Below are 26,107 nucleotides of genomic sequence, written 5' to 3'. Positions count from 1 at the left end.
TCTCCCAATCATTTTAAATCTATCCTCCCTAATTGCTGACCTCTCTGCTAAAATAAATAGGCCCTTCCCATCAACTCTATCCAGGCTCCTCACAATTTTGTACATTTCAATCAAACCTCCCCTTGGCCTCCTCTGTTCCAAGAAGAACAACCCAGCCTATTCAATCTTTCCTCGTAGCTGCAATTTTCCAGTCCTGGCAATATCCTCGTAAATCTCCTCCATACCCTGTCTTGTACAGTTACATCCTTTCTTGTAATGAGGTGACCAGAACTGTACATTGTACTCATGTTGTGGCCTAAATAATGTTTTATATAGTCCCAGCATGGTCCAGGCTGCCTCCCCTCGGAGCCCATCCCACTGTAATTTTGCTGTTAATGGTCGTGTTTCTAGACATGCATATCATGGTGGGAATTGCTGCCAGTTCAAGAATTCCCACCCACAGTGACCGGAATCATATCCTTGGGTAGGAGTGGCACAGATGGAAAATTGCTAGGGTGAAATTGGATGGAATGAGGGGAGAGGTGAAGTGAAGGGAAGAGGATAACATGTTTTCACTTGTCAAAGGTGCTTGTTTGAGGCTGGTGTGATGGACAAGTCCAGTATGGGTCCACCCCTAATGGTTACACTGGATTGGGTACAGACACACATGGTGCACAGGCTTGGTTGGATGCATGCCAGCATGATGGGAGGTCCACTTGAATACATGCCCTCATGATGTGCAACCCAGAGGATGTGTGTCTGCTACGCTAGGTGGTGGCCTGGTCATCCCACATTCAATCTTGGATGTATACAGACAGGCAGACCAAGTTGTCCAGATGTTTCACATGATTTATTTGAACTTTAACATGTCATCTTATTTCCCTGTAGATTTAAAAGTGTTGTTGGGATCGGAGTGGGAGCTGGAGCCTATATCCTCGCCAAATTTGCTGTGAGTGTCTAAGCACTGCTTTGCAGCTGGAGTGACGGGCTTCAGGAATTTGTAAAATTCACTTAAAGTTAAATTATTATTGTTTTATTTGTTCCACCCCTCCCCATCCCCATTTCCCAAACCCACCCCACTGCCACATTTCCTGCAGCCAATTAAAGATTGAATACCACTGCCCTGATTAGGATTAATGAGTTTGGTTGAAATTGAGGATTGAACCTGTGCCGTTTCTGGTCTGCAGTGTTGAGTACAGGATATCATATTCAACAACAGACACATCAAGAGGAGGGATGACACCCTATTTGAAGAGGATAGGTCACTGTTAACTCTGTTTATCCTGTAGCGATGCACTACCAACTAGCCTGTTCTAGCCTGTGCTTGACACTCTTACAGCCCTATGTTATCCTGTGTGTCACACACTCCCAGCTGTGTGTTATCGTGTTTATAACTCATTCCTAGAACTGTCAGTCTGTGTGTAACATGTTGAGTTTATGGAGTTGGAGAAGTTCTTCAGTTTGTTCTAGTTATGGGTTAGAGTTCTGGTGAGGGTGCGCTTCCTCACCTGAGCCAGTAAGCTTTCTCACTCGGATACTGACTGGCTCACTGGTCATTTTTGTCACATTCTGCTTGTTAAATTGTCTTTTATACCCCTTAACCAAAGCATGGCAGGTCAGCCTGCTGAATTATATAGCCACCCTTCTATCCTGTAATGTACCAGTTGAAAATCATGCTACATGGTACCAATCACAGTTGGTTTATTTTAAATCGATTAACCCCTTTTTTAAATAGCAGACAAAGGAGATTCAGGCAAATGCATTAAGTTGTTCATTTGTATTGCTGCTAATTTTGTTCTTAGCTCTCGAGCTCTGAGCTCACTCATGACTAACTCGTCGCACTGGGGTCTCCATGTTGTGCTGGTGCTGGCATCTTCTATTGAGCTGGCATCTCCCCATCGTGCTGGGATCTCCCCATCGTGCTGGGATCTCCCCATCGTGCTGGGATCTCCCCATCGTGCTGGGATCTCCCCGTCGTGCTGCGATCTCCCCGTCGTGCTGCGATCTCCCCGTCGTGCTGGGATCTCCCCGTTGTGCTGGGATTTCCCAATCGCGCTGGCCTCTCTCTATCACATTTGTCTCTCCCAGTTGCGCTGGCCTCTTCCTGTCACTCTGGCCTCTTCCTGTCACTCTGGCCTCTTCCTGTCACTCTGGCCTCTTCCTGTCACTCTGGCCTCTTCCTGTCACTCTGGCCTCTTCCTGTCACTCTGGCCTCTTCCTGTCACTCTGGCCTCTTCCTGTCACTCTGGCCTCTTCCTGTCACTCTGGCCTCTTCCTGTCACTCTGGCCTCTTCCTGTCACTCTGGCCTCTTCCTGTCACTCTGGCCTCTTCCTGTCACTCTGGCCTCTTCCTGTCACTCTGGCCTCTTCCTGTCACTCTGGCCTCTTCCTGTCACTCTGGCCTCTTCCTGTCACTCTGGCCTCTTCCTGTCACTCTGGCCTCTTCCTGTCGCGCTGGCTTCTCCAAGTCGCGCCGGCTTCTCCCAGTCGCGCTGGCCTCTCTCTATCACATTGGCCTCTCCCTGTTGCGCTGGCCTCTCTCAATCACATTGGCCTCTCCCTGTCACGCTGGCCTCTCTCCATCATGCTAGATTCACTTAACTCTCTTTTTTCAGTTGATTTTCCCAGATATGGTAGAGGGAATGGTCCTCATCAATATTGACCCCTGTGGAAAGGGCTGGATTGACTGGGCGGCAACAAAGGTCAGTGCTCACAACCAGCGAACTGGAACTAGTATTGTAACTAATCATCATCTTGGTCATTGACCAAGTTGGGCTGGAAAGAAGGGGTTGGGGAAATTTTAAAAATTCATTTATGGGATGTGGGCATCGCTGGCTAGACCAGCATTTATTGCCCATCCCTAATTGCCCTTGACAAGATGTGGTTAGCTGCATTCTGGAACTGCTGCAGTCCCTGTGATGTAGGGAGGGAGTTACAGGATTTTAACCCAGCTACAGGGAAGGAACGGCAATATATTTCCAAGTAAAGGTGGTAAGTGGCCTAGAGGGGAACTTCCCATATATCTGCTGCCCTTGTCCTTCTAGATTGTAATGATTGTGGGTTTGGAAGGTGTTGCCTAAGGACCCTTGGTGAGTTTCTGCAGTGCACCTTGTTGATGCTACATACCGCTGCCACTGTTTGTGGATGGTGGAGGGAGTGAACTTTTGTGGATGGGGTGCCAGTCAAGTGGGCTGCCTTGTCCTAGATGGTGTCAAGCTTTTTGAGTGTTGTTGGAGCTGCACTCATCCAGGCAAGTGGAGAGTATTCCATCACACTCCTGACTTGTGCCTTGTAGATGGTGGACAGGCTCTGGGGAGTCAAGAGGTGAGTTACTTGCCTCAGGATTCCTAGCCTCTGACCTGCTCTTGGAGCCACAGTATTTAGGTGGCTAGTTAATTTCAGTTTCTGGTCAATGGTAACCCCAGGATGTTGATAGTGGGGGATTCAGTGATGGTAATGCCATTGAATATCATGGGGCAATGGTTAGATTCTCTCTTTGAAATATTCATTGCCTGGCACTTGTGTGGCATGAATGTTACTTGCCACTTGTCAGCCCAAGCCTGGATATTGTTCAGGTCTTGCTGCATTTGGACATATATGCTTCAGTATCTGAGAATGGTGCTGAACATTGTGCAAGCATCAGCGAACATCCCCACTTCTGACCTTTTTTAAAATTCATTTACGGGATGTGGGCATCGCTGGCCAGGCCAGCATTTATTGCCCATCCCCTATTGCTCTTGAGAAGGTGGTGGTGAGCTGTCTTCTTGAACTGCTGCAGTCCCTGTGATGGAAGGAAAGTTTCTCCCAGAATAATTGGAATCTAAACAAAGCCTTCAGATGGTTAAGGTATAAAATAATCGATATATCGGGAGTGAGTCGCACACTTGAATCTAATGAAGATTTCAGCTGGTTTACATATGGAATAATGGGTACCCAGGAATGTTATACCCAGGAGTGTGAATGCAATCGAGGGGTTCAGATGGTTTTATATATAAATTCTGCATGGCCCTTTGCACTCAACCAGTCTGAATGAGTAGTTGCTTTTCAGTGGCCAATGTAGAGGAGTAGGGAATTCACATTTATGGCCTCTCTGCAGCTTTAGCTTAGACAGTGTAGTATATGGGTGGGTAGGTATAGGGAATGTCATCCTCAAGAAGATTGCAAAATGTGGAGTGAAGCTCATTGCTCCTCTGTCTGTTTGTTGACAGCTCTCGGGTCTGACCAGTTCACTTCCTGACACTGTCCTATCACATCTCTGCAGCCAGGTAAGCAGATATTTCACAAGAAGCAGTGGCTTAGTGCCCTGCAGTGTCAGCTGATAATCTAATAGAAAAGCTTCAGCACCCTAATGCAATAAAGATGGAACAGTTTGAAAGGTCAAGGCCCAAACACAGGTTTGTCAACTTTTGCTCATTTGGAGTGAGTTACTGATTTTGGTTAAAAGAAATTGTTTTAAATGTTGACTTATTTCAGTATGGAAAACAAAAATTAGGGGGCTGATTTCAATGCAGGAATAGGGGAGTGTGGAGAGCAAGTGGAAACTGCAATGGCTGGCCTAGGTTTAATGCCCGAGTAATTTTAACTTCCTGATCTTACCTACATGCTGCAAGTCAGCTGTCTGACCTAAATTGGCAGAAGTCATGGAGGCAGGCATCAAAGGCAGGTTCTCAGTCAAATTGGTAAATTGTGGTGAGGGGGCTCTCCCTATTGGTGGGAGGGGTAATCAGGTATGGGCCCTGGAGGAGTAACCCTGCTCCTCCTGGCTGCACAAGGAAGATTGTCCACTTAACTTGGAAGGTCCTCTTCGCTGTTCCCAGCAGTGGCCAACCTGCCTTCATCTGGTGGCTTCTCTGCTCAGACTCTAGTCACAATATAGTCAGGATCCTGATTTGCATTAATGTATGAGGATATCTTCTGACAGAATCCTACAGGTTAAGATTGCCAGCGGTTGGAAAGGGTCAAGTACCAAGCAGCTAACTAACCTGCTTACTTTTAGCTGCCCACTTGCTTGGTTTCCACCAAGTAGAATTAAGATCCATGTCTTCACATCTAAATAAATCCACAACCTGTTTCATTCTATGCATCATCTGTCTATCTCCTAACATGGTCCTTGATGGCAGTTTATTTTTAATTGAGAAACCAAAGTAAAAAAGGCAAGGTTCATAGTGCAAGGAACAGCAAATTTGGAAAAATTAAAAATGAGGTAATTTAAGAAGCCATGATTAGGTGATTCTATGCTTGGGTTTTAAAAGCCAACAGATTGTAAGGAAGGAACATTGAGGGAGGGTGGTGAGGAATTCTATAGCTAAGAAATCTTGGGAACAATCAACATATGATGAGTCTTGGTTTCAACCCAATGAAGTTGTGGAATGAAGCAGAGCATGTTGGATTGCATCTTTGAAGATCAGAAAGAACAAGGGAGAAAATTCAGAGGAGCATTGACCATAGTAATCAGGATGAAACAGGAAGATGAGATAGGTTGAAAAAGCAGAGAAGGTTTGGGTGGTAGAAATGGCAGAGGAGTTCCTTACAAGACAGGAAGGCCCAGAATTCCACAGGGCTATCATCGACTTTTCCTCCAGGATATTGTCTACCTTCGACAGAAGGCTAGCATAGTTGTAGCTTGATAGGATTTCAGACCCCAAGTCTCTTCTACCTTCTCCAGTTGATAAGAGAGAGACCTCTGCAGATATAGAAGTTAGATTCAAGTCAGGACAGACAGACTTGCACTTCACAATGGGTTGAAACGTTGAGGAATAAATTGTTTGCCATGAATGAGTAAGTCGAGTTTGGAGGCAGCTTTAGAAAGGGGGAAGATCAGAGAATTCCATTCAAATCAGAGAGGTTCGAAAAAGAATATTAGTAGATTAAGAAATAACATTGTTGGAGCCTTCAAAGACAGAGAATCACAGCTGGGTTAAACATTGAAAAAGTTATGTTAAAAATGCAATATTTTCATCAAAAGGCTTAAAAAAATACCAAGTTGTAGTGATTCAACCATCGAATTAAGTCTGTGTGATATGAAGGGACATTAATTACAATGGAATCACCAGCAAAAGAGTGGATAGGCTTGGATGTTAAATAAAGAAAGTTACTGATATGAAGGAAAAGAGCAAGATAGAGGCTAGAATAAACTTATAAAGGGTGCACTGTCAACAATGGCACTGAATGATTGGGAGAAAATTAGATAGCCTGAACATAGTTTTAGCAGGAAACCACATAATGCAATTTGTTTAAAAGTGCATGGTAGCAAGTTCTGTAAAAGCTTTTGGGGTCGCCTATGGCAATGTTCAAGTGTTCACAATGTTCAAAGATTCCAGAGTTAAGTAACATGGAGATTATGATCACCAGTGGAACAGCTGTACCAAATATCACATTGGAAATCATGGATTAAGGTCAGGATTTTCTAAGTGGTGGATAATTCAAAAGTTAACAGCATCTCCCATAACTTTAGATACAATAACAATAGGACTGTAGGTAGAAGTACAGAAGGATAAGAAGGTTCACTTTTCTTGGGGATAAGTTGAACATAAGGAAATTTTCAAGGAGAAGGGAAAATTAAGTTGGATAAGAGATTGTGAAGTGGTGATGAAGGACAGAGTTAAGTTAAGAGGCAAACATAATGAGAGCAATGGGATCAGAGATTTTATGGAAGTGGAGAGGATCTTACAGAGCAGACAAGGATAAAGTTCAATGTCAGTCAGAAGGTCGACCTCAGTTGAGCATTGAAGGCTCTTTATGAAAAACAATGATGTAAGAATTGGTGCAGAAAAATGAATTTCAAAAACCAACTTTCTCAGATACAGCTTTCAACTGTACCATCATTTGAAAGAGGGGTGAATTTGCATCTAATTGCAAGTGACAGATTTAGAAGCAGCAGCTAAAGGGAAGGTGGAATGACAGCAGCTGAAACTATTTGGTAAAGTAGTATTTGGCTCTTCAGACAGCACATTTACAGAGTTGGAATCGGAGATAAAGTTGGATTGAGAGGCTGCAGACTGACAAAGGCACCAGATGTGATCGGCTAAATTTATATCATAGGTAGAATGCGTGATCAAAACAGAGTGTTTGTTTTTATTCATTCATGGGATGTGAGCATTGCTGGCTAGGCCAGCATTTATTGCCCATCCCTAATTGCCCTTGAGAAGGTGGTGGTGAGCTGCCTTCTTGAACCACTGAAGTCCATGTGATGTAGGTACACCAACGGTGCTGTTAGGGAGTGAGTTCCAGGATTTCGACCCAGCAACAGTGAAGGAGTGGCAATATATTTCCAAATCCGCTTGGTGTGTGGCTTGGAGGGGAACCGCCGGGTGGTGGTGTCGCCATACATCTGCTGGCCTCGTCCTTCTAGATAGTAGCAGTCTGGGTTTGGGTTTGGAAGGTGCAGTCTAAGGAGCCTTGGTGAGTTTTTGCAGTGCATCTTGTAGATGGTACACACTGCTGCCACTGTACGTCAGTGGTGGAAGAAGTGAATGTTTAAGGTGGTAGATGGAGTGCCAGTCAAGTGGGCTGCTTTGTCCTGGATGGTGTTGATCTTCTTGAGTGTTATTGGAGCTGCACTCAACAAGGCAAGTGGAGAGTATTGTATTAGATCTTACCAGACGGGAAGAGTTAGGGTACAATGTAATAATTTGGATAAAGATTAGGGATAGAGTATAAGAGTTAGGATATACTGTGATAGGATACTGTGAGCCAACTAGAGAACAGTGTGGTAATTATAGTGTCAGAGTTAACAAACAGTGTGAGAATTAGTATACAGTATGTCTTATGAGTTTGGGGGTGTTTGAAAAAGTCCAGATATTGACTTATTTGATGAACGATGTGAACTGAAAATGGATTATTTCCAAGTAAATTTTCATTTAAAATGATGCCTAGTACATCAGTGAGAAACAAATTTGCATTTAATACAGAAACTTTTAGAGAATTTCAGAATTCTGAGAATCTGCCAAAGTGCTCCACACCCAATGACTTGCTTTTGAAGTTTGCACATAAGCAGCAATAACATAAACAACCAAATAATCTGTTTTAATGATGTTGGTTGAAGAACAAATATTGGCCAGGACACTGAGAGAACTTCCCTGTTCTTATTCAAATCATGCAATTGGCTCTGCTATGCCTTGCTGTTTCTGAGTTCCATGTAAACTGATTCTACATCTTAACCTTTAGAACTAAGGTCATCTCTCACTGCAATCCTGATGCCCTCTTTAATTAACAGAGCTACCCAACCACATTTTCCCATCCTCCTGTACTTCCTGAACGACACATGCCCTTAGATATTCAGGTCCCAGCTTTGGTTTCCATGTAGCTATGTCTGTAATGGCTATCAGATTTATTTGAGCTCAAAATTTTCTATTTTATTGTGAATGCTGCAGGCATTCAGAAACAGAGCCTTTAATTCAGTTTTGTTTTACTGTTTTTGTAAACTCTGACCCTATCTGCTGGCACACGCTTAAGTTTGGAATCACTGTCCCTTCCTGCCTACCCTGATTATCATTACCTTTATTGCTACCTTGATCTATTACCTTATCATTTCCCTTTAAGTTATTCAATCTTCCCCAACATGATCCCTTCCCACCTCTGGTTAGTTTAAAACCCTCTGAGCTTCCCTAGTTATAAGACTTTCTAGAACACTGGCCCCAGGACGATTCAAATGTAGACCGTCCTAACGGTATAGCTCACAATTTTGCCAGTATTGGTGCTAGTGCCCCATGAATCAAAACCCATTTCTCTCACACTAACCTTTCAGCCACGCATTCAGCTCTCTTACCTTATTTACCCTATGCCAAATTTGCATGTGGCTCAGGTAATAATCCAGATTATTGCCTTTGAGGTCCTGCTTTTTAATTTAGTGCCTAATTGCTCATACTCTCTCTGCAGAGCCTCTTTCCTAGTCTTACCTATGTTGTTGATATCTACATGGACCATGATCTTCCCCCTCCCATTGCAAGTTCCTCTCCAGCCTTGAGCAGATATCCTGATAACTCTGGCACCTACATAAGAAATAGGAGCAGGAGTAAGCCATTTGGCCCCTCAAGCCTGCCCTGCCATTCAATAAGATCATGGCTGATCTGCCCCAGGCCTCAACTCCTCTTTCATGCCAACTCCTTATAGCCCTCAACTCTCTGAGGTAGAGAATTGCAGACATTCACTACCCTCTGACAGAAGAAATGCCTTCGCATCTCAGTTTTAAATGAGTGTCCCCTTATTCTGTAACTATGTCCCCTAGTTTGAGATTCCCACACTAGCGGAAACATCTTCTCAACATCTACCTTGTCAAGCCCCTTCAGAATCTTGTACATATCAATAAGATCACCCCTCATTCTTCTAAACTCTAATGAATAAAGGCCTAACGTGTTTAGCCGTTCTTGATAAGTCAACCCCTTCAGGAATTAACCTAATAGATCTCTTTTGAACTGCCTCCAATGCCAGTATATCCTTTCTTAAATACAAGGACCAAAACCGTACAGAGTGCTCCAGGTGCAGTCTCACCAACACTCTGTACAGTTGTAACAAGACTTCCCTATTTTTAAATTCCAACCCCCTAGCAATACAGGCCAAAATTCTATTTGCCTTCTTAAATACTTGCTGTACCTGCATGCTAACCTTTTGTGTTTCATGCACAAGAACACCCAGATCCCTCTGTGCTGTATTTTTTGGAGTCTCTCTCCATTTAAATAATAGCCTGCCTTTTGATTTTTCCTACCAAAATGCATGACCTCACACTTTCCTACATTAAACTCCATCTGCCAAATTTTTGCCCACTTACTCAACCTATATACATCCCCTTACAAATTCCTTACACCCTCATCACAACATGCCCTCCCACCTATTTTTGTATCATCAGCAAATTTGGATACATTACACTCTGCCCCCTCCTCTAAGTCATTAATATAGATAGTAAGTTTTGAGGCCCTAGGACTGATCCTTGTGGCACTCCACTCGTTACATCTTTCCAACCTGAAAAAGGCCTATTAATCCTGACTCCCTGTCTTCTGTGTGTTAACCAATCCTCAATCCATGCTAATACATTACCCACAATACCATGTGCTCTTAACTTGTGTAATAACCTTTTATGTGGCACCTTATCGAATTCCTTCTGGAAATCCAAATACACTACATCTACTGGTTCCCCTATATCAACTCTGCTTGTTATATCCTCAAAGAACTCTAGTAAATTTGTCAAACTTCATTTCCCTTTCACAAAACCATGTTGACTCTGTTTGATTGCATTAAGCTTGTCTAAATGTCCTGCTATTTCTTCCTTAATAATGGACTCAAGTACTTTCCCAACGACAGATGTTAGCTTTCTGCTCTTTTGTCTCCTTCCCTTCTTGAACAGGGGCATCACATTAGCGCTTTTCCAATCTCCCGCAATCCAGTGAGTTCTGGATTATTTCGATCAATGCCTCCACTATCTCTGCAGCCACTTCCTTTAAGACCCTTGGACGCAGGCCATCAGGTTCTGGCGCCTTGTCTGCCTTTAGTCCCATTAGTTTCTCAAATACTTTGTCCCTCGTGTTAGAGACTGTTACAAGATCGTTCCTCCCGTTAGCTCCTTGCTTATCTGATACCTTTGGAATGTTTATAGGGTTCTCCACCTGTCCTCAGTTTGAGTGTTCAATCTTCACTGAGCAGAATACACAATTTAAATGCTTTAAGTGGAGCAAGATTTAAGTGGATTAAAATACCCATGCTGTGGGCAGAAAGTTCCAGTCTAACATTGCCAATCCCCCAAAACCACCCCCCCCTCCCCCACTATCTAGCTGCCCCAACTGTGTAAAACCTCAAAAAAGTTTTTCCATTCCTTTTGCTGTAACCCTATAGCCATAGCTGGCTATGACTATGCATGTCAGAGCTCATCTAAATCCAAACATTCAGGTATTTTCATTAAATAGAAGTTCAGAAAGCACTCACTCAAAGGCTCTGGCGAAGAAGCTCTGGAAATATTAAACAGCCTATGTTTGCAAGTTTGACTCCTGGCGTGTGCTGGCATCCTGGACAACATCACTTGAAACGGATGAATAATCTTTGCTGTCTGTTAGATCTCTGTCTGTAAAATGGCTGCCTCATTAGCTTATCAAGCAACAAAACCCTACTCTTCAAAACAATTCATTGTATGTGAAGCATTTGAGATATGATAAGTTGCTGTATAAACTTAAGTGTTTCTTTTGTTGAATTAATACGTGCCACAATGATCAAATAAGGGCTACAGTTGGTGTCCAGGACACAATGGTGGGGAAATGGGGAGGGCTTGAGGGAATGAAATTAGCTAGTACACCTGATTCTGATTGCTGACTGGTCCCATACTCTAAGAATGCCAACTTCAGTGAGGTACTACAGGGCAGCCTGTGCCCGTGCTGTGGTACCCAGCAGAAAATTTAAGAGAAGAGAGAAGGAAAGAGACCTTTTCTGGAAAAAGCAGGAGGTGGAGATGGTAGTCAGCAGAGTGGAGTGTAACGGTGTTTCTACCTCCTGTCTCAGGAGGAACTGATGAACAATACGGAGCTGGTGCAGAGCCTCCGACAGCAGATAGGAGCTAACGTCAACCAGAGCAATCTGCAGCTCTTCTGGAACATGTACAACAGGTAACACTGTCACAGGCACTCCTCAGTACAGGCAATGCTGTCACAGTCACTCCTTGATATAGGTAACACTGTCATAGACATTCCGCAGTACAGGCAATGCTGTCACAAACACTTCTCGATATCGCTAACACTGTCATAGACATTCCGCAGTACAGGCAATGCTGTCACAAACACTTCTCGATATCGCTAACACTGTCACACTCCTCAGTACAGGAAATGCTGTCACAGACACCCCTAACTACAAGTAATATTGCCACAGATACACCCTTATAAGGACAACATTGTCACCGATATTACTCAGTACAGACAACATTTCCACAGACACAGCTCATTCAGGCAATACTGGCCTAAAGTCAGGGCTGAGTAGTGAGGGCTGACATCCCCTTGAGCACAAATTTCACCATAGTGAAAATGATAGTAAAAATGGAAAAGCCTGTTTGTTTTGACCTCACTTTGGAAAAGATATTGGTTCGCGGGCATTTAGAGCCATTATATTTAATCAAATGAGCTTGGGGCTTTTTTCATATTTATAAATTGCACTCCTTGCTCCAACTTTGAATCTTCTGAAACAACAGTGTAAAAAGAGGTAATTCAGCCCATTGTGCCAGTCCTGTGACTGGACCAGTTTAGTCCAGTTTCCCATTTGATTTTGTGCTGGTCTGACCTTGTAAATTTCTGTATGATGTAACAGCAGATCATCACTCAGCTGCTCGGATCAAGTATGATTTAACACTTCGAAGGCTTACATGTTTGTTTCGCAGCCCCTGATACCAGTTGCGTTTCACCATCTCTTAGCTGGGATTACATTTAGGGGGCAGTTATCAACAGATCCTTTGTCCCAGGAGAAGGGAAGAGAGTGCAGCAGAAGCTAATCTTCTTTGCATCAGCCTGCACCCTGATAAAAATCCGTGGCTCAGGGCATCCCACATTCACTTTTGAAGAAATGAAAATGGAAGCAAAATATGACTCCTATTTAAAAATAGTAACACTTTCTTCTTCTCCACAGTCGCAGGGATTTGGAAATGAACAGACCTGGAACCGTGGCCAATGCCAAGACTCTGCAGTAAGTATTCAGTTCTCCCCTTGGATTATCATCCTCTCCAACACTTCAGTCTGTCTATAGCCACACAGTTTTGTATTCTATTTATTGTCAAAAATTCCAAAACACTGAATCATTCCTTATTCTTACATCCTGATCCATTTCTGTCCTGGTGTGAACATCCCTATCACTGGCCCCAGCATGAAGGGGAGTATCCCTGTCACTGACTCCTATGTGAAGGGAACAATCGCTGTCACTGGCCCCAGTGTGAGAGGTATTATGACACAGCAATTGGTAAAGGCTGTTATTTAAAAGCCCATTGGGAAACATTAAACAACTGTCATGACCTATATTTTCAAATGGTATGTTTGAGATGAAGCTCTAACATCAGGAATAAGACCACCAGTTCGCGAGAGGTTTTTATATCAAACTACATGAGACATTTATTAATTTACACAAGTTAAACATATACACATAGCTACAAATTACTGGTATCATATCTTTTTAACAAATTCCCAAACTAATCTCTACTAAGGCAATAACAACCCATAGACCTAACCAGACACCAGGCAAAGCATTTTCATCTTACAAATTCAAAAGGAGGTTCCTTTCAGTTTGGTTCCTTTGCAGACAGTAGGAGGCTTACAGCTGCTTTGATGTTACATGCCTCCACTCTGCACACACAAAACTGCTTTCTGTTATACCCAGCACTTCTCTTTGAATGTAACTTCTCATTGTATCACTAGGACCTTTGAACTGCTTTCATAGTACCAATTTTATAAGTAATATAAACATTGCTTGGTCTCTCCTAGCTAGGTGCAAGATCATTCCCCTTTTGAATGCTTTATTCAAAAAAAATGCAAATATACTCTTTACCTCTGTTTCCATCTCAAAATTATTATACAACAAAGCACCCAGACTAGCTGGCTTTAATCCAATTAAAACACACACACAGGCTAAACCTCTATTTAAAAAAAAATTCCAATAACATTATATACATTAATAGCTTCATGACAGAAGGAATATCCCCATCACTGGCCCCAGTGTGAGGATGAGTATTCCCATCACTGTCCCCAGTGTGAAGTGATGATTGTATTCCAGTCACTGACCCCAATGTGAGGGGCAAATCACCCTGTCACTAGCTCTAGTGTGAGGGGGAAATCACTCTGTTGCTGGCCCCAGTGTGAGGATGGGTGTTCCTGTCACTGACCTCAGTGTGAGGTGAGTGCAGTATTCCAGACACTGATCCCATTATGAGGGGCAAATCACCCTGTCACTGACCCTGGTGTGAGGATAAGTATTCCCATCATTGGCTAAACACCCTGTCACTGGCACAAGTATGAGGTGAGTGGACCAGTCACTGACCCCAATGTGAGGAGTAATATCGCTGTCACTTTTTTGTAATTAATCATTCAAGGGATGTGGTCTTCGCTAGCTAGGCAGCATTTATTGCCCATCCCTAATTGCCCTTGATAAGGTGGTAGCGAGCTGCCTTCTTGAACTGCTGCAGTCCATGTGGTGTAGGTACACCCACAGTGCTGTTACGGAGGTAGTTCCAGAATTTTGAGCCAGCGACAGTGAAGGAACGGCGATATATTTCCAAATCAGGATGGTGAGTGACTTGGAGGGAACTTTCAGGTGGTGGTGTTCCCATGTATCTGCTGCCCTTGACCTTCTAGATGGTAGTCATGGGTTTGGAAGGTGCTGAGAAAGGAGCCTTGGTGAGTTTCTGCAGTGCATCTTGTAGACGGTACACACTGCTGCTACTGTGCATCCGTGGTGGAGGGAGTGAATGTTTGTGGATGGGGTGCCAAACAGGTGGGCTGCTTTGCCCTGGATGATGTCAAGCTTCTTGAGTGTTGTTGGAGCTGCATTCATCCAGGCAAGGGGAAAGTATTCCATCACACACCTGACTTGTGCCTTGTAGATTGTGGACAGGCTTTGGGGAGTCAGGAGGTGAGTTACCTGCTGCAAGGTTCCTAGCCTCTGACCTGCTCTTGTAGCCACAGTATTTAGGTGGCTAGTTAATTTCAGTTTCTGGTCAATGGTAATCCCCAGGATGTTGATATTGGGTGATGCAGCGATGGTAATGCCATTGAATGCCAAGGGTCGATGGTTAGATTGTGATTTGTTGGATATGGTCATTGTCTGACATTTGTGTGGCACGAATGTTACTTGTCAGCCCAAGCCTGGATTTTGCCCAGGTCTTGCTGCATTTAGACATGGACTGCTTCAGTATTTGAGGAGTCGTGAATGGTGCTGAACATTGTGCAATCATCAGCGAGCATCCCCACTTCTGACCTTATGTTGGAAGGAAGGTCATTGATGAAGTAGCTGAAGATAGTTGGACCTAGGACACTAACCTGAAGAACTCCTGGAGCTGAGATGACTGACCTCCAACAACCACAACCATATTCCTTTGTGCTAGGTATGACTCCAAACTGCGGAGAGTTTCCCCCCTGATTCCCATTTACTCCAGTTTTGCTAGGGCTCCTTGATGTCACTCTCATCAAAAGCTGCCCTGATGTCAAGGGCAGTCATTTTCATCTCACCTCTGGAGTTCATCTCTTTTGTCCATGTTTGAAGTATTTTCTTTAAAAAGAAAATATCACTTTAATTTTAGGCTTTAATATTATTTTCTCCTCCCTCCCCTGTTTGTGCATTTGTGAGCTGAAATCCCTCTGTATCCATCACATGCACATTTTGGCCTTTCCAGACCTGAGTCCATCATTTCCAACTGCTAGCTTTTATCCCTCTTAGCCTCCTGGTCACATCACCTTTCATTTCTCTCCTCTCGGATACTTGCTCCACAACCTATCACTTCATCTGTTGCTGTCCGAGGCTTGGATCTTCCTCTGATAACATAGCTACCAGATGTACCTGTCCCAGCATTCTGCACTCACCCATTAGGGCATCACTGCTGCCTCCTGACCAGCAGCATCAAACTGTCCCATTCTCCTCTCTCACCAATTTTTCTGACCATTGCACCCACTGAGGGTTAACCTCACCAATCTCTTCCTTGTCCCCACTCACCCCTTCTATCACAGTTCCCTTGGTCTCTTCCAGAGGAATAACAATATCAGACCCTCTCCACATCTTCCTCCAGAATGTCTATTTACTTGCAAACGAGGCTCATCTCTCCTTGACCTTATTATGAATTGTTCCTCTCAATGAAGTCTCCCTATCTGGCTATAGTTTCCAACACAGGGACTTTCCAAACCACTTGGTCACCAAATCACACCTTGATCTCTTCCCTTACGCCCCTGGTACATTCTCCTTTGAGCACTTCCCTTCTTTGAACCCTGTTGACTTTCTCTTAAAATCCCCATTTTCGACAGCCCTTCCAAACCACTGGACTGAACATCTCCACATCGTCAGTCTTCGCTTCAGCTCTCCATGTCCTCTCTTCTCTGAACTGATCGTCTTTGGTGTTCCTTTAAACCTCTGCTCCAACTAACCTCATCTATTCATATTCACAGCTATATCTACAACCTTGCATTCTCTTGTGTTCTTTGCTTTAATAATGTCTATCATAGACAAGAGCATCTCTGGTCACTTGTATCCCTCACCACCCCTCAAGATCACTTCCTTCTATACATGCTTCTGTTTCAGTTTCACTTTCAGGATGCTACTGCCTAACCTCCAATGGCCCTCCATTCACATTGATACTTCTGCAGCAATTGACCTGCTGAACCACCCCTCTGCTTCATCTTGCCACTGGTAAAATACTTACTCTCCCCCATCCTGATTGATCCCTCTGGTATGGACCCATCTTTTCTCCCTCAAATCCAAGGGGTATAGACACTAGTGTGTCTGCTGCACAGCTCGTTGAGCCATCCATCACCAGATCAGTTTGCACCATACAAAATACTATTGTGCCTCACTCTCTTCTGGAAGAACTGCAATGTTTCAGGATGGCATGCATATATAACCCTCAACTTCTTTTCACCACTACTATTCATCTCTTTAAACCCATCTCCTCTGCACTCCACCCTCACCTATAACAAATAATTTGGCGAGCTCATGGCCTTCTTTGTCATTAAGATTGAGACCAAGCATTCATCTGCTGATTTCTCCTTTCCCTTGCCTTAGCCTTGAGCCCACATTGTTTTTCTAGAGTTTCACCTTTGTCCCATGTTGTCCTCTCTGAGCTCATCTAGTCCATGACATCCTGTCTGTTGACCCTCCCACATTCCCACTAATTATCTGATTCCCTTTCCTAGCTGGCATTGTAAACAGTTTCTGCTCCTCAAGTACTGGGACCATTCCTCTCCCCCTTCAAAACTGTCATCATTATCCCCTCCTCGAAGAAAATCCCAACCCCTCCATCTTTGCAAACTACTACACTATCTCCCACTAACCCTTCCTCTCTAAATTATTTGAATCTATTGTCATTACACTCTCTGTGACTCTGATTATGACACCTGTTGGGAGTGCTTTCTTGTTCTAATTCATTTTGTTACTTTAAACACCAGAGTGCATTGGCATCAGTTGTAACAACCAGAGAATCAGGTCTTTAACAAGCTTGTGTTACGTGATCCAACATGAGTACTTAACAAATCATGCCACATGATTCCAGTATGATGACATGATTCTTTGAGTTCACAATTCGCTGTAGGAACTCAGGTGCACCGCACTCTACAATCCAGTGCGACTACAACATACAGTGGCTTACGCAAAACTCTTCTACCAGTTCTACCTTTGTTCTCTACATTTCATGCATAGTACCACTAAATCACAATACATCAAAAGACAGACAAAAGTGGCATCAAATTAACAACATGGAGTCAGGAGGATACATTAACCCATCTCAACCTCTCGTAATTATTGTTACCATGGTTATATGGTCCACTTAAGCTTTTCAATCACTTTATTACAATTAACCCAGTGACGAGACCAACTTCTCCCAAGACCCTCAAGACATAGATTAATGACCTTCATATGTTTCTTCAAATTGTTATCTTGGCCTCAGGCCTAATTCACAAAGTATCCCTGTTCAGTAAGGTTAAAAGCTGATTTAACCAATCATGCGCTGATCTCACAAACAGCCCAAGACATTGGAATACATGGGTTGTGAGAACCCACATTCTCACAATGCTCACCTTAACATTTCTTACATTCTTCATCAGGCTTGATCACACCATCCTCTTTCAATGCCCCTTCTCTCTAGTTTAGCTCAGTGAGACTGCCCACACAAGGTTCCACTTCTGCCTGTCAGTCATAACCAGAGCATCTCCAGCAATGACTTCTCTTTCTCAACAATCTCACCACCCCTCGGTGCCACACCCCCCTCCCCACGCAACCCCCCGACCCATACTCACAGATAAGTCCCTAACTTTGTAACTTCCTTTAGCCAAACAGACCCTTAGAACTCTGTTCCTCCACTTCTGAAATTTTGTGCATTCCCCCTCCCCCAGCTTTCACCACACCATTGACAGCCGTGACTTCAGTCACCTAGATTCAATGCTGAGGAATACCCTGTCTAAGTAGCCCAACTTCTTCACCTTCCTCTCCTGTTTTTAGACCCTCCTTAAACCTCACCTTTTGAGCAGTTGATTGGTTGCTTCTCCAGTATTTCCTTCTTCGATTCAGCATTGATTTATTTCTGATTACGCCTGTGTGAAGTGCCTTGATACATTTTGCTAGTTAAAAGGTGCTCTGCACATGCAAGTTACAAGAAGGAGGTTATGACATTGGCCTCAGTGTGAAGGCCAACACCCTTGCCTGAATGCTCATGCAGGAGTGAATGACCCTGTTATTGACCATTCCTCCATATTACTCACCTTCCTCTCTCCCCACAGCCCCCATACTCTCATTAGTCCAGGAATTCATGAATGTGATGCTGAGGCCAATTGCTCTCATTAAAGGCTCACTTTCAATATTTATTTATTTATACTCTGTCCATCCTTTCCATTTTCTGCAGATTTGTTTATTTCCATGTTTCTCTATGGCCAGGACGACCCACCTGGGGGAGTGGGATAGTGGGTGGGGAGGCAATAAAATTGGGCTCTGTGCCCACTGCCCAACTCTGCCTCTCACACCTGCCCTCGCTGGGATTTTATCCACAGCAGGGGAGGCTGGTGCTTTGTGTTCAGGCCGCCAGGTGAAACCTAGCAGACTAGTGATCAGGCAGGAGGTGGGTGCCTCCTTTTCGGGCCCCCTGTAGCAATTGAAGGCCCCTTCTCAAGGTAATCCTCCCCCCCAACCCAGGTTTCCTCTGCCCCCTGTCCTGACAATTCTGCCACCCACACACACACCCCCTCCTCCCCACCCCACCCCCCCACCCAAACAATCCCTACGTGCAGTCCCAAAAGTGGCCACTGCTCCCGATGGCACTGCTGGTGCAAGAGAGATGCTGGCCATTTAATTGGCCAGCAACTCTTGGAGGTGGGACTTTCTGTTGAGAGCGAAGGCCTGTCTCAAGTCAGTTAACAGCCTAATGGCTGTTAACTGGCTGGGGGGAGAGCAGGCCAAATGGATGTAGGCTTGCCACCAACTTTCATGCGGGGTGTGGGGGGAGGGGACCCTGCCCCTAGCATAAAATTCAGTCCTATGTGTGTAAGTTAGTTGCTGATATTCATAGGGCACCAGGGCACTGAAAGGCTTATTGCAACTAATTCAGATACTGTGTACAGAGTGGAAAGACACCAATTCTGCTCACTTTTCCTTGTGCATTGAGTGAACTGTTTCCTGAACAAAAAGTTTAGATATTCAGTTGACAATACCCAGGCCACTTCTCCTTGTGCAAGATTTTAGCTGGGAAGCAGCTTGATTCCTCATCCATTCTCATATAGAGAATGCTGCTGAGAGACATGTAAGTAAGAAAGAAATTAGCTTGAGATTGTGAACAAAATTGAAGAATTAGTGAGCCGTAATGAGAGTGATAGCTGGTGTCACACTGAGCAGCCTGATGGTGCAACATGTTGGCCTCATAAGACAGGGTAAACATGTTGTGTTGCTCAGAGGAAACAAACTTCCCTTACAAGGGAGATAAGAGAGGGCGAACTTTCGAAAGATGCGCCTACCAAACTCTGAGCAGCTGGTCACAGTGGGGCTTCAATTACAGACTGAGAATAGTGGACCTTGTCAATGATTATGCACAGACTGCATGAAAGATAATAGCTTTTGGGAGAGTGAAACTCTTACTTTTATTCCTCTTTATTCTTAAATACTGAAGCTATCCTTCACCGATAACGTGGGTGAGTGAACTGTTTCTTGAGGCTTATGTATCTAACTCTGTAGGAGTGGAGGTGCACAAAGGTTGCCTGCAGAGAGACCGCCTGATGAGTTCTTTCCGCTCTTTGTTCCCTGTGTCTGGGCCAGCTCACTATTTCAATCTGCAACACAACACATGGGCAAAATGTGAGTGGGAGCTCTCACTTCGTTACTCTGATCCTTTTCAAATGCCCCACTTAGCCTCATGATGAGAAATGAGGTGTGGACTCATGCCAGGCTGTCTGTGAACTGTCTGCAGACTCAAGAATGTAAGCTGATGGCCTGTTGTATTTCAGGTGTTCGGTGATGCTGGTGGTGGGGGACAATTCTCCAGCAGAGGAAGGTGTGGTGAGTATGGACAGTGACTGCATCACACTCAGTGGCTGGGACAAACTATAGGGTATTTTCTCCACATTCATCTCCTTGAGGAAAAGAAGGCATTACTCATTGTGCTGGCTAATTGTTCAAAGCTAGACCAGGCTAAAACCCAGGAACACCTCATTAACAAATGAGTAGTCCTCATCTTTCTGACATGGGTTCTATCCGCTCTCCAAGTCTCCCCCACTACAAATCTGAGCACTGCTACTGATGTCTCTTTCCCTCAACTCTTCATGCTTGGCTGGGTTATCTATGACACTGTTTTACTAGGTTGATACAGGTTTTGGAGGCAGTGTCCCTACCTCTGGGCTAGAAGCTTCTGGGTTTAAGTCCCACTTCAGGACTTGATGGCCATAGAAGCTCTATGCATACTGTGGCCAAACAGGTTGATTATCAGTCTGTAAATCCTTTCAATATGTCTGACAGCAGGCAATAAAAGAGCAGAAGCCAATGACAAAGCACTGCAGGACTTTGCCAAGCAATTTATAATGGAAGTCCATGGTCGCCAATGCCCTCTTAAGGCATGGTACCTGAAGGGGAAGGGATACTGGTCTTACCTGTTTGCTTTTAAATGGATTACGTCCTCCACTAAAATAGTACTACTAGTTTGCCTGCTAGTACTGCCAAATTAGATTGAAGCTTCTAAGTGATATTCTAATAATCCTCAATCCAACTGGACAAAGGTTTAGAGCATGGCATCCAGAACAATTAGTTAAGTGCTATTCTTGTTGTGTAATATACATAAGGCAGAATTCTTCACCCCACGGGCAGGGGTGCGCCCAACCCAAACCGGAGTGAAATGGTGTGCAATGACGTCGGGCGAGTATCCCGATGTCATTGCGCACTCTTGTGATCTTACGGTTGGCGGGCGTGCGGGAGAGGCTGCTGTGTGGCTGCTGACAATTAAGAGGCCTATTAAGGCCCTTAATCAGTTAATTAAATTGAATTTTTCACTGCCCATCCAACCTTACAGTTGGCGGGCTGGCGAATAGGCCAAGTGGCCTTTGCATTTTTTGCGAAACCTCATCCACGGGTGGGATGAGGTTTCGAACAGTGATTAAAAATAAAAACAATAAAAAATTTTAAAACTTATTTTTAAAATGTCCCTGCTCATGTGACAGAGTCACATGAGGGGACATATTTTCCTCATCTTTGAAATCTTTGTTTTTAATGTTAAAAATCTTCAGCTCCTGAGGCAGCTGCATGCCTTCAGGGAGCTTTCACTGAGCGCAACCCTGTGCATGTGCACATTTCAATGCTCACGCTCCTCCTACCCCCACCCCAGCAGCGCTGAGGCTCTTAGTGTGCCTTTCATACTGGCTGGCCGTTAATTGGCCAGCCAGGTGAAATCACAGTCGAGGCCCAATTGCGGGCAGTGGTCAGTTTCGCGGCTGTGCCCGCCCGACGAGATAAAAATTCTGCCCATAGATCAATATGTAGATCTCCCATGGCATTACTCACTATGAGATGGAGGGAATATTATTTTGTAATAATAGGTGTGTTATCAACAAAGGGATGGGAAAATTATGACCAGGAGGCGTCACAGGATGTTAATGTAATACTTACAGGGACTGTGTGCTACTTGCAATGTTTTTAACTTACTATTATATGTATGGCTGCAAATTAACCCACAACAAACAGAATAAATGGAAAACAACTGATAGTGAGGGAAGAAGTGTCTTGGTTGATGTGAGTAGTGGCCTGGTACGTGTACGATGAGCGTTTCCTCCAGTTAGCATTTCTAGCAAAATCACAAATACTTATTCTTTTTGAACCAAAATACTGACCAGAGGAAACCTTCATGAATATATGTATAATGTTGGTGCATATATTGACCACAGAAACTCTTCCCCCATTTTGGGAAGTGGACTTAGTGTTAATACTCAGTCCACACATTTTATCACTCATCACACTTTTATATTAATTCTGTCTTCTCAATCCCAGGTGGAATGCAACTCCAAACTGGACCCAACTCAGACAACTTTCCTTAAGGTATTCAATGCCCTGGATTAGCAATAATTTGAAACAGATGGGAGTTATTTTCATCTAAAAATATCAGAGAGCAACCAATCTCTTTGCAGTTGACTTAAATTAGTGTGATTACTTGCTGATGTAAAGATGCAAGGGTGTCATGGGTCTAATCTCAAATAGTGACCCTTTTATTTTTTGTAATTCATACTCGTTTTTTTTTTGTTTTGGGGAACATTGACAAGGCAGCATTTATTGCCTATACCTTGATGCCCTATGAGCATTAAGAGTCAAGCATTTATAAACAAGGCCAGGAAGGAGTGACTAGTTTCCTTTACTGTTGGATTTTTCAATTGCAAACTGACAGCCTCTATCGCCACTTTTTTTCATGGTGCTAGCCCATGAATTACCAGATTTATTGAATTCATTTTCACAACTTGCTATGGTAAGGTTTAACACCACAAGATGCCCCTGAATATTCACCCTACTTGTCAAGGTAGATTGTATTATGTAAAGAACACAGGCCAAGCTCCTCTGGTAGTTCATTTGGTAGTTGCAGCTCCTAATTTGCTGAGCCAACAGAACAGTAAGGAACTTCGATTCTATGTCCTGTCTGTGCTAAGTTACTCGACCTTAGGTGGTGAGAAAATTATGATTAACTTTAGTTCTCCTGAGTTAGGGAGGGGCAGCGTCAGCCAATCACTATCAATTGCGACCTGCTGGAAGGGCATGTAACAGTGAGAACGGAATTAGATTTAGCTGTGAAACCCTCCTCAGTTGAACAGCCTGCTGAAGAATGGCTAATTGATTGAGGGACTGGACAGCATTCGGTACCCATGAAACTGTACCTCAGCATGGAGTCAACGCCTTAAGAATAGGGGGAGAAACATTGCATCCAATAGAAGAATATGGGCATAGAGTCATAATGGCACAGAAGGAGGCCATTCAGCGCATGCTGGCTCTCTGTAGAGCAGTCCAGTCAGTTCCATTCTCCCGCTCCATCCCCATAGCCCTGCAAGTATTTTACCCTCAATTTCCTTTTAAGATCATTGATCGTCTCCACTTCCACCATTCTCATAGACAGTGTTCCAGGTCATTACCACTCGCTGCATAAAAAAGTTTGTCTTCACATCCCTTGCATCTTTTACCTAAAACCTTAAACCTGGGCCCCCTTAGTCCTTGTAACTTCAGCAAATGGGAACAGCTTTCCTTTGTCTACTTTATCTAAACGTTGTCAAAAACATGTGCACCTCTATTGGAACTCCTTTCAATCTCCTTAGCTCCAAGAAGAACAACCAACTTTTCCAACCTAGCCTCGCAGCTGAAATCCCTTATCCCTGGAACAAATATAGACCCACATGAGGCAGATCTGAGAAGCCTGTGTTTGCACCAAATAGTGTCTTAATGTTATCATTCACTTCATGAGAGGGTGAGTTGTTTGGGGCTGAGTTAGATGCTGTAATTTCTGGCTTCACATACATACTGGATATAGTTCTGGTATGATAGCCAAGTGGTTATGGTACTGGGCTTGTAACCCCAAGATCAAGAGTTCAAATCTCACAATGGCAAATTATGAAACAATGTAATTTCATTTGAATAGGAACAGATGGAAACGTGTTTGTACTCGAAAGAGTTACATACTGGATATTTTTCACTTTGCTTTAACCTCTTGCTGAATGTTAAACATATGCTTCAGCAACTCATTTTCCATATTCATTAGTCTTGGTTCTATAGTGATCAAGTCTATTGGTTCCTTTTGTATTTAGATGAGGAAGCTTCTCTGCCAAACAACTTGGGCAGTTCATTCAGTCATTTTATATTTTCTTGAATAAGTATGTCTAGCCAAGCTGATTTCTGGGAACATCTACTTTTTATCAAGTTTGACTCTTTTTGACTCAGTTGTCGTAAGGCGAGGGAGAAATGCCTCCCTCTGAGAAGGAAACAGTTCCAGCGCTCAGCCAACAGAACCAGGCATTCATGGGCCACATTTATTAAACAACAAGTAAGCAATCAAAGGCCTCATTAATTCCACAGAGTCAGACAATCAAGGGTCTTACTCATCCAACAAATCCGTTGTGCTTCATTCATTTACCAGGAGCAGACAATCATAGGCCTCATTCATAGGCCAGACAGCAAGACAGTGATGAGCTTCATTTGTTCAGGAGAACTAGGCAGTTATGGGCTCATTCATTAAACTGAGCCAAATCACCATGTCACATTCTCACACTGAACATTGTGAATTTGCTGGAAGAATATACCAAGTCACAGGATAGACAGTTGTCAAAGCCTGTTCTGGGCCATTTGCCCAACAAATTGCCATTGGACAATTATCCAACAGATCTAAACTGCAATTAGACATTCACCCTATTATTCTCACAACCAGCCCTGGCTGCCTTGGGCACTCAGCCTTGAAATAGGCCATTGAGCCAATAGATCCAAATTGCCATGGGCCATATTCTAAAAGACATGGGACATCCATCCAATCCAGTCAGACAGTAATGGGACACTCAACCACCAAAGCCATGTAGATCGGAGGAAGAGATGAACCACCTTATTTACTTGACTGAAATTGATGGGTCATAGGTCTGGATGTCAATTGCATAAATGAAGAAGGCATAATAAGCTGATAGGAATTCCTAGAAAATTAAATTGTAGAGTTTCTGCCCAAAAGCAAAGGTACATACCTGAATGTTCCTGTGAGTTGTGGGTAATGATGGATAATGATAACTGTTGAAAAAAAATAGCAGAAGTGGTGATGACTCACGATGCTTTATTTTTCAGATGGCTGATTCTGGTGGCCTGCCCCAGATCACACAGGTTAGTAGTTCACAAACTCGGTCTGGATTCTCATATAGACAGGATTTATTTTTCTCTATCTAGCTTCCCAGCCTGAATTAGGTTGAGGCTCTTTGACATAAGTCAGAAGACTGTGGGCCGAAGCTCCAAGAGTTAAGAACATAACACGTAAACCAAGTTTGTACTGAAGTTACAGTGACAGAGTAGGAGAAGCTAGGAGGAAATTTGTGCCCATAACTCAGGGCAGTACTGATTTGTCATAATGCAAAATTAAGTCAAGGTCTTGTCTGGCTGCATATTCCAAAGATTCAGGCAAGTGTTAAAATGGCAACATTTGTAAACATCAGGGAATTCTCCCAAAGTCCTGGACAACATTTTTCCCTCTACCAGAAAGAGCAGACCAATTGGTTATTCAGCTCATTGCTAATTATGAAATGTTGCTGATATTGAATGGTTGTCATGTCTTTCTGTAACAGCACTCATTAGCCACCATCGTGTGAAACACTTTAAGATGCCATGGTGTGATTTGGTATTGTACTTTATTTATCATTTTATATTTAATGTCCTCAGGTTGGTACTATTTTTTCAGTTTGTATGTTTTGTTCCAACAGCCTGGAAAATTGACAGAGGCATTCAAGTACTTTCTGCAAGGCATGGGCTACAGTAAGTATCAAAAGAGCTAGAGCACACACCCAGGCTCATTATGCATGACTGGGTATGAACATGTTTCATCTTCTCTTCAGTTTTATCTATAAAGAAAATAGCTAAATTCAGCTTAAGTGCATACTCAAGTCATACTGGTTATGAAGTTTATGTATCTTGGTGTCAGCTCACAGTGAGATTGTGCTCACCTTGGGGTTTATGGTGAGATTTTGGGGTCAGCTCACAGTAAAACTGTAGTTTGGGATGTTTTCAGCTTTGAGGTGGTGTGAAAGATTAACAAAAAGCATGGAAGCAATAGATGAAAATGTAAGGCTGATAAATGGGGAATAGTTGATGGTTGTGATTATAATATATCATCTGCTAATTTGTAGTGTGATATTCAAACTGCCAGTATTCATTATACATAATTACATGTTCTGTCTGTTAAAAAACAACTGTTCATTAGTGCTCATTTTGGCTCTGTATTGCCCTTTGTATCTGTTTA

At 43.5% G+C, this 26,107-nt stretch overlaps 1 protein-coding gene across 6 annotated transcripts in view; it reads left to right on the top strand.

Annotated features, from left to right (window-relative positions):
- The window catches only part of ndrg4 (NDRG family member 4), a 178,586-nt gene that overhangs the window by 136,011 nt on the left and 16,468 nt on the right, over positions 1 to 26,107 (top strand). For all 6 annotated transcript variants that reach the window (XM_041190933.1, XM_041190936.1, XM_041190932.1 and 3 more), the window contains 9 exons: positions 868 to 928; positions 2,595 to 2,681; positions 4,188 to 4,244; positions 11,461 to 11,564; positions 12,571 to 12,627; positions 20,115 to 20,166; positions 22,141 to 22,188; positions 24,946 to 24,981; positions 25,572 to 25,623. In XM_041190933.1, the coding sequence (XP_041046867.1) occupies positions 868 to 928; positions 2,595 to 2,681; positions 4,188 to 4,244; positions 11,461 to 11,564; positions 12,571 to 12,627; positions 20,115 to 20,166; positions 22,141 to 22,188; positions 24,946 to 24,981; positions 25,572 to 25,623 (554 nt within the window). The remainder of the gene's footprint in view (positions 1 to 867; positions 929 to 2,594; positions 2,682 to 4,187; positions 4,245 to 11,460; positions 11,565 to 12,570; positions 12,628 to 20,114; positions 20,167 to 22,140; positions 22,189 to 24,945; positions 24,982 to 25,571; positions 25,624 to 26,107) is intronic.

Source organism: Carcharodon carcharias, chromosome 7, assembly GCF_017639515.1.
Source record: "Carcharodon carcharias isolate sCarCar2 chromosome 7, sCarCar2.pri, whole genome shotgun sequence".
Taxonomy (NCBI): Eukaryota; Metazoa; Chordata; class Chondrichthyes; order Lamniformes; family Lamnidae; genus Carcharodon; species Carcharodon carcharias.
The sequence above is the reverse complement of the archived record's forward strand: the minus strand, read 5'-3'. Positions and strand labels throughout refer to the sequence as shown.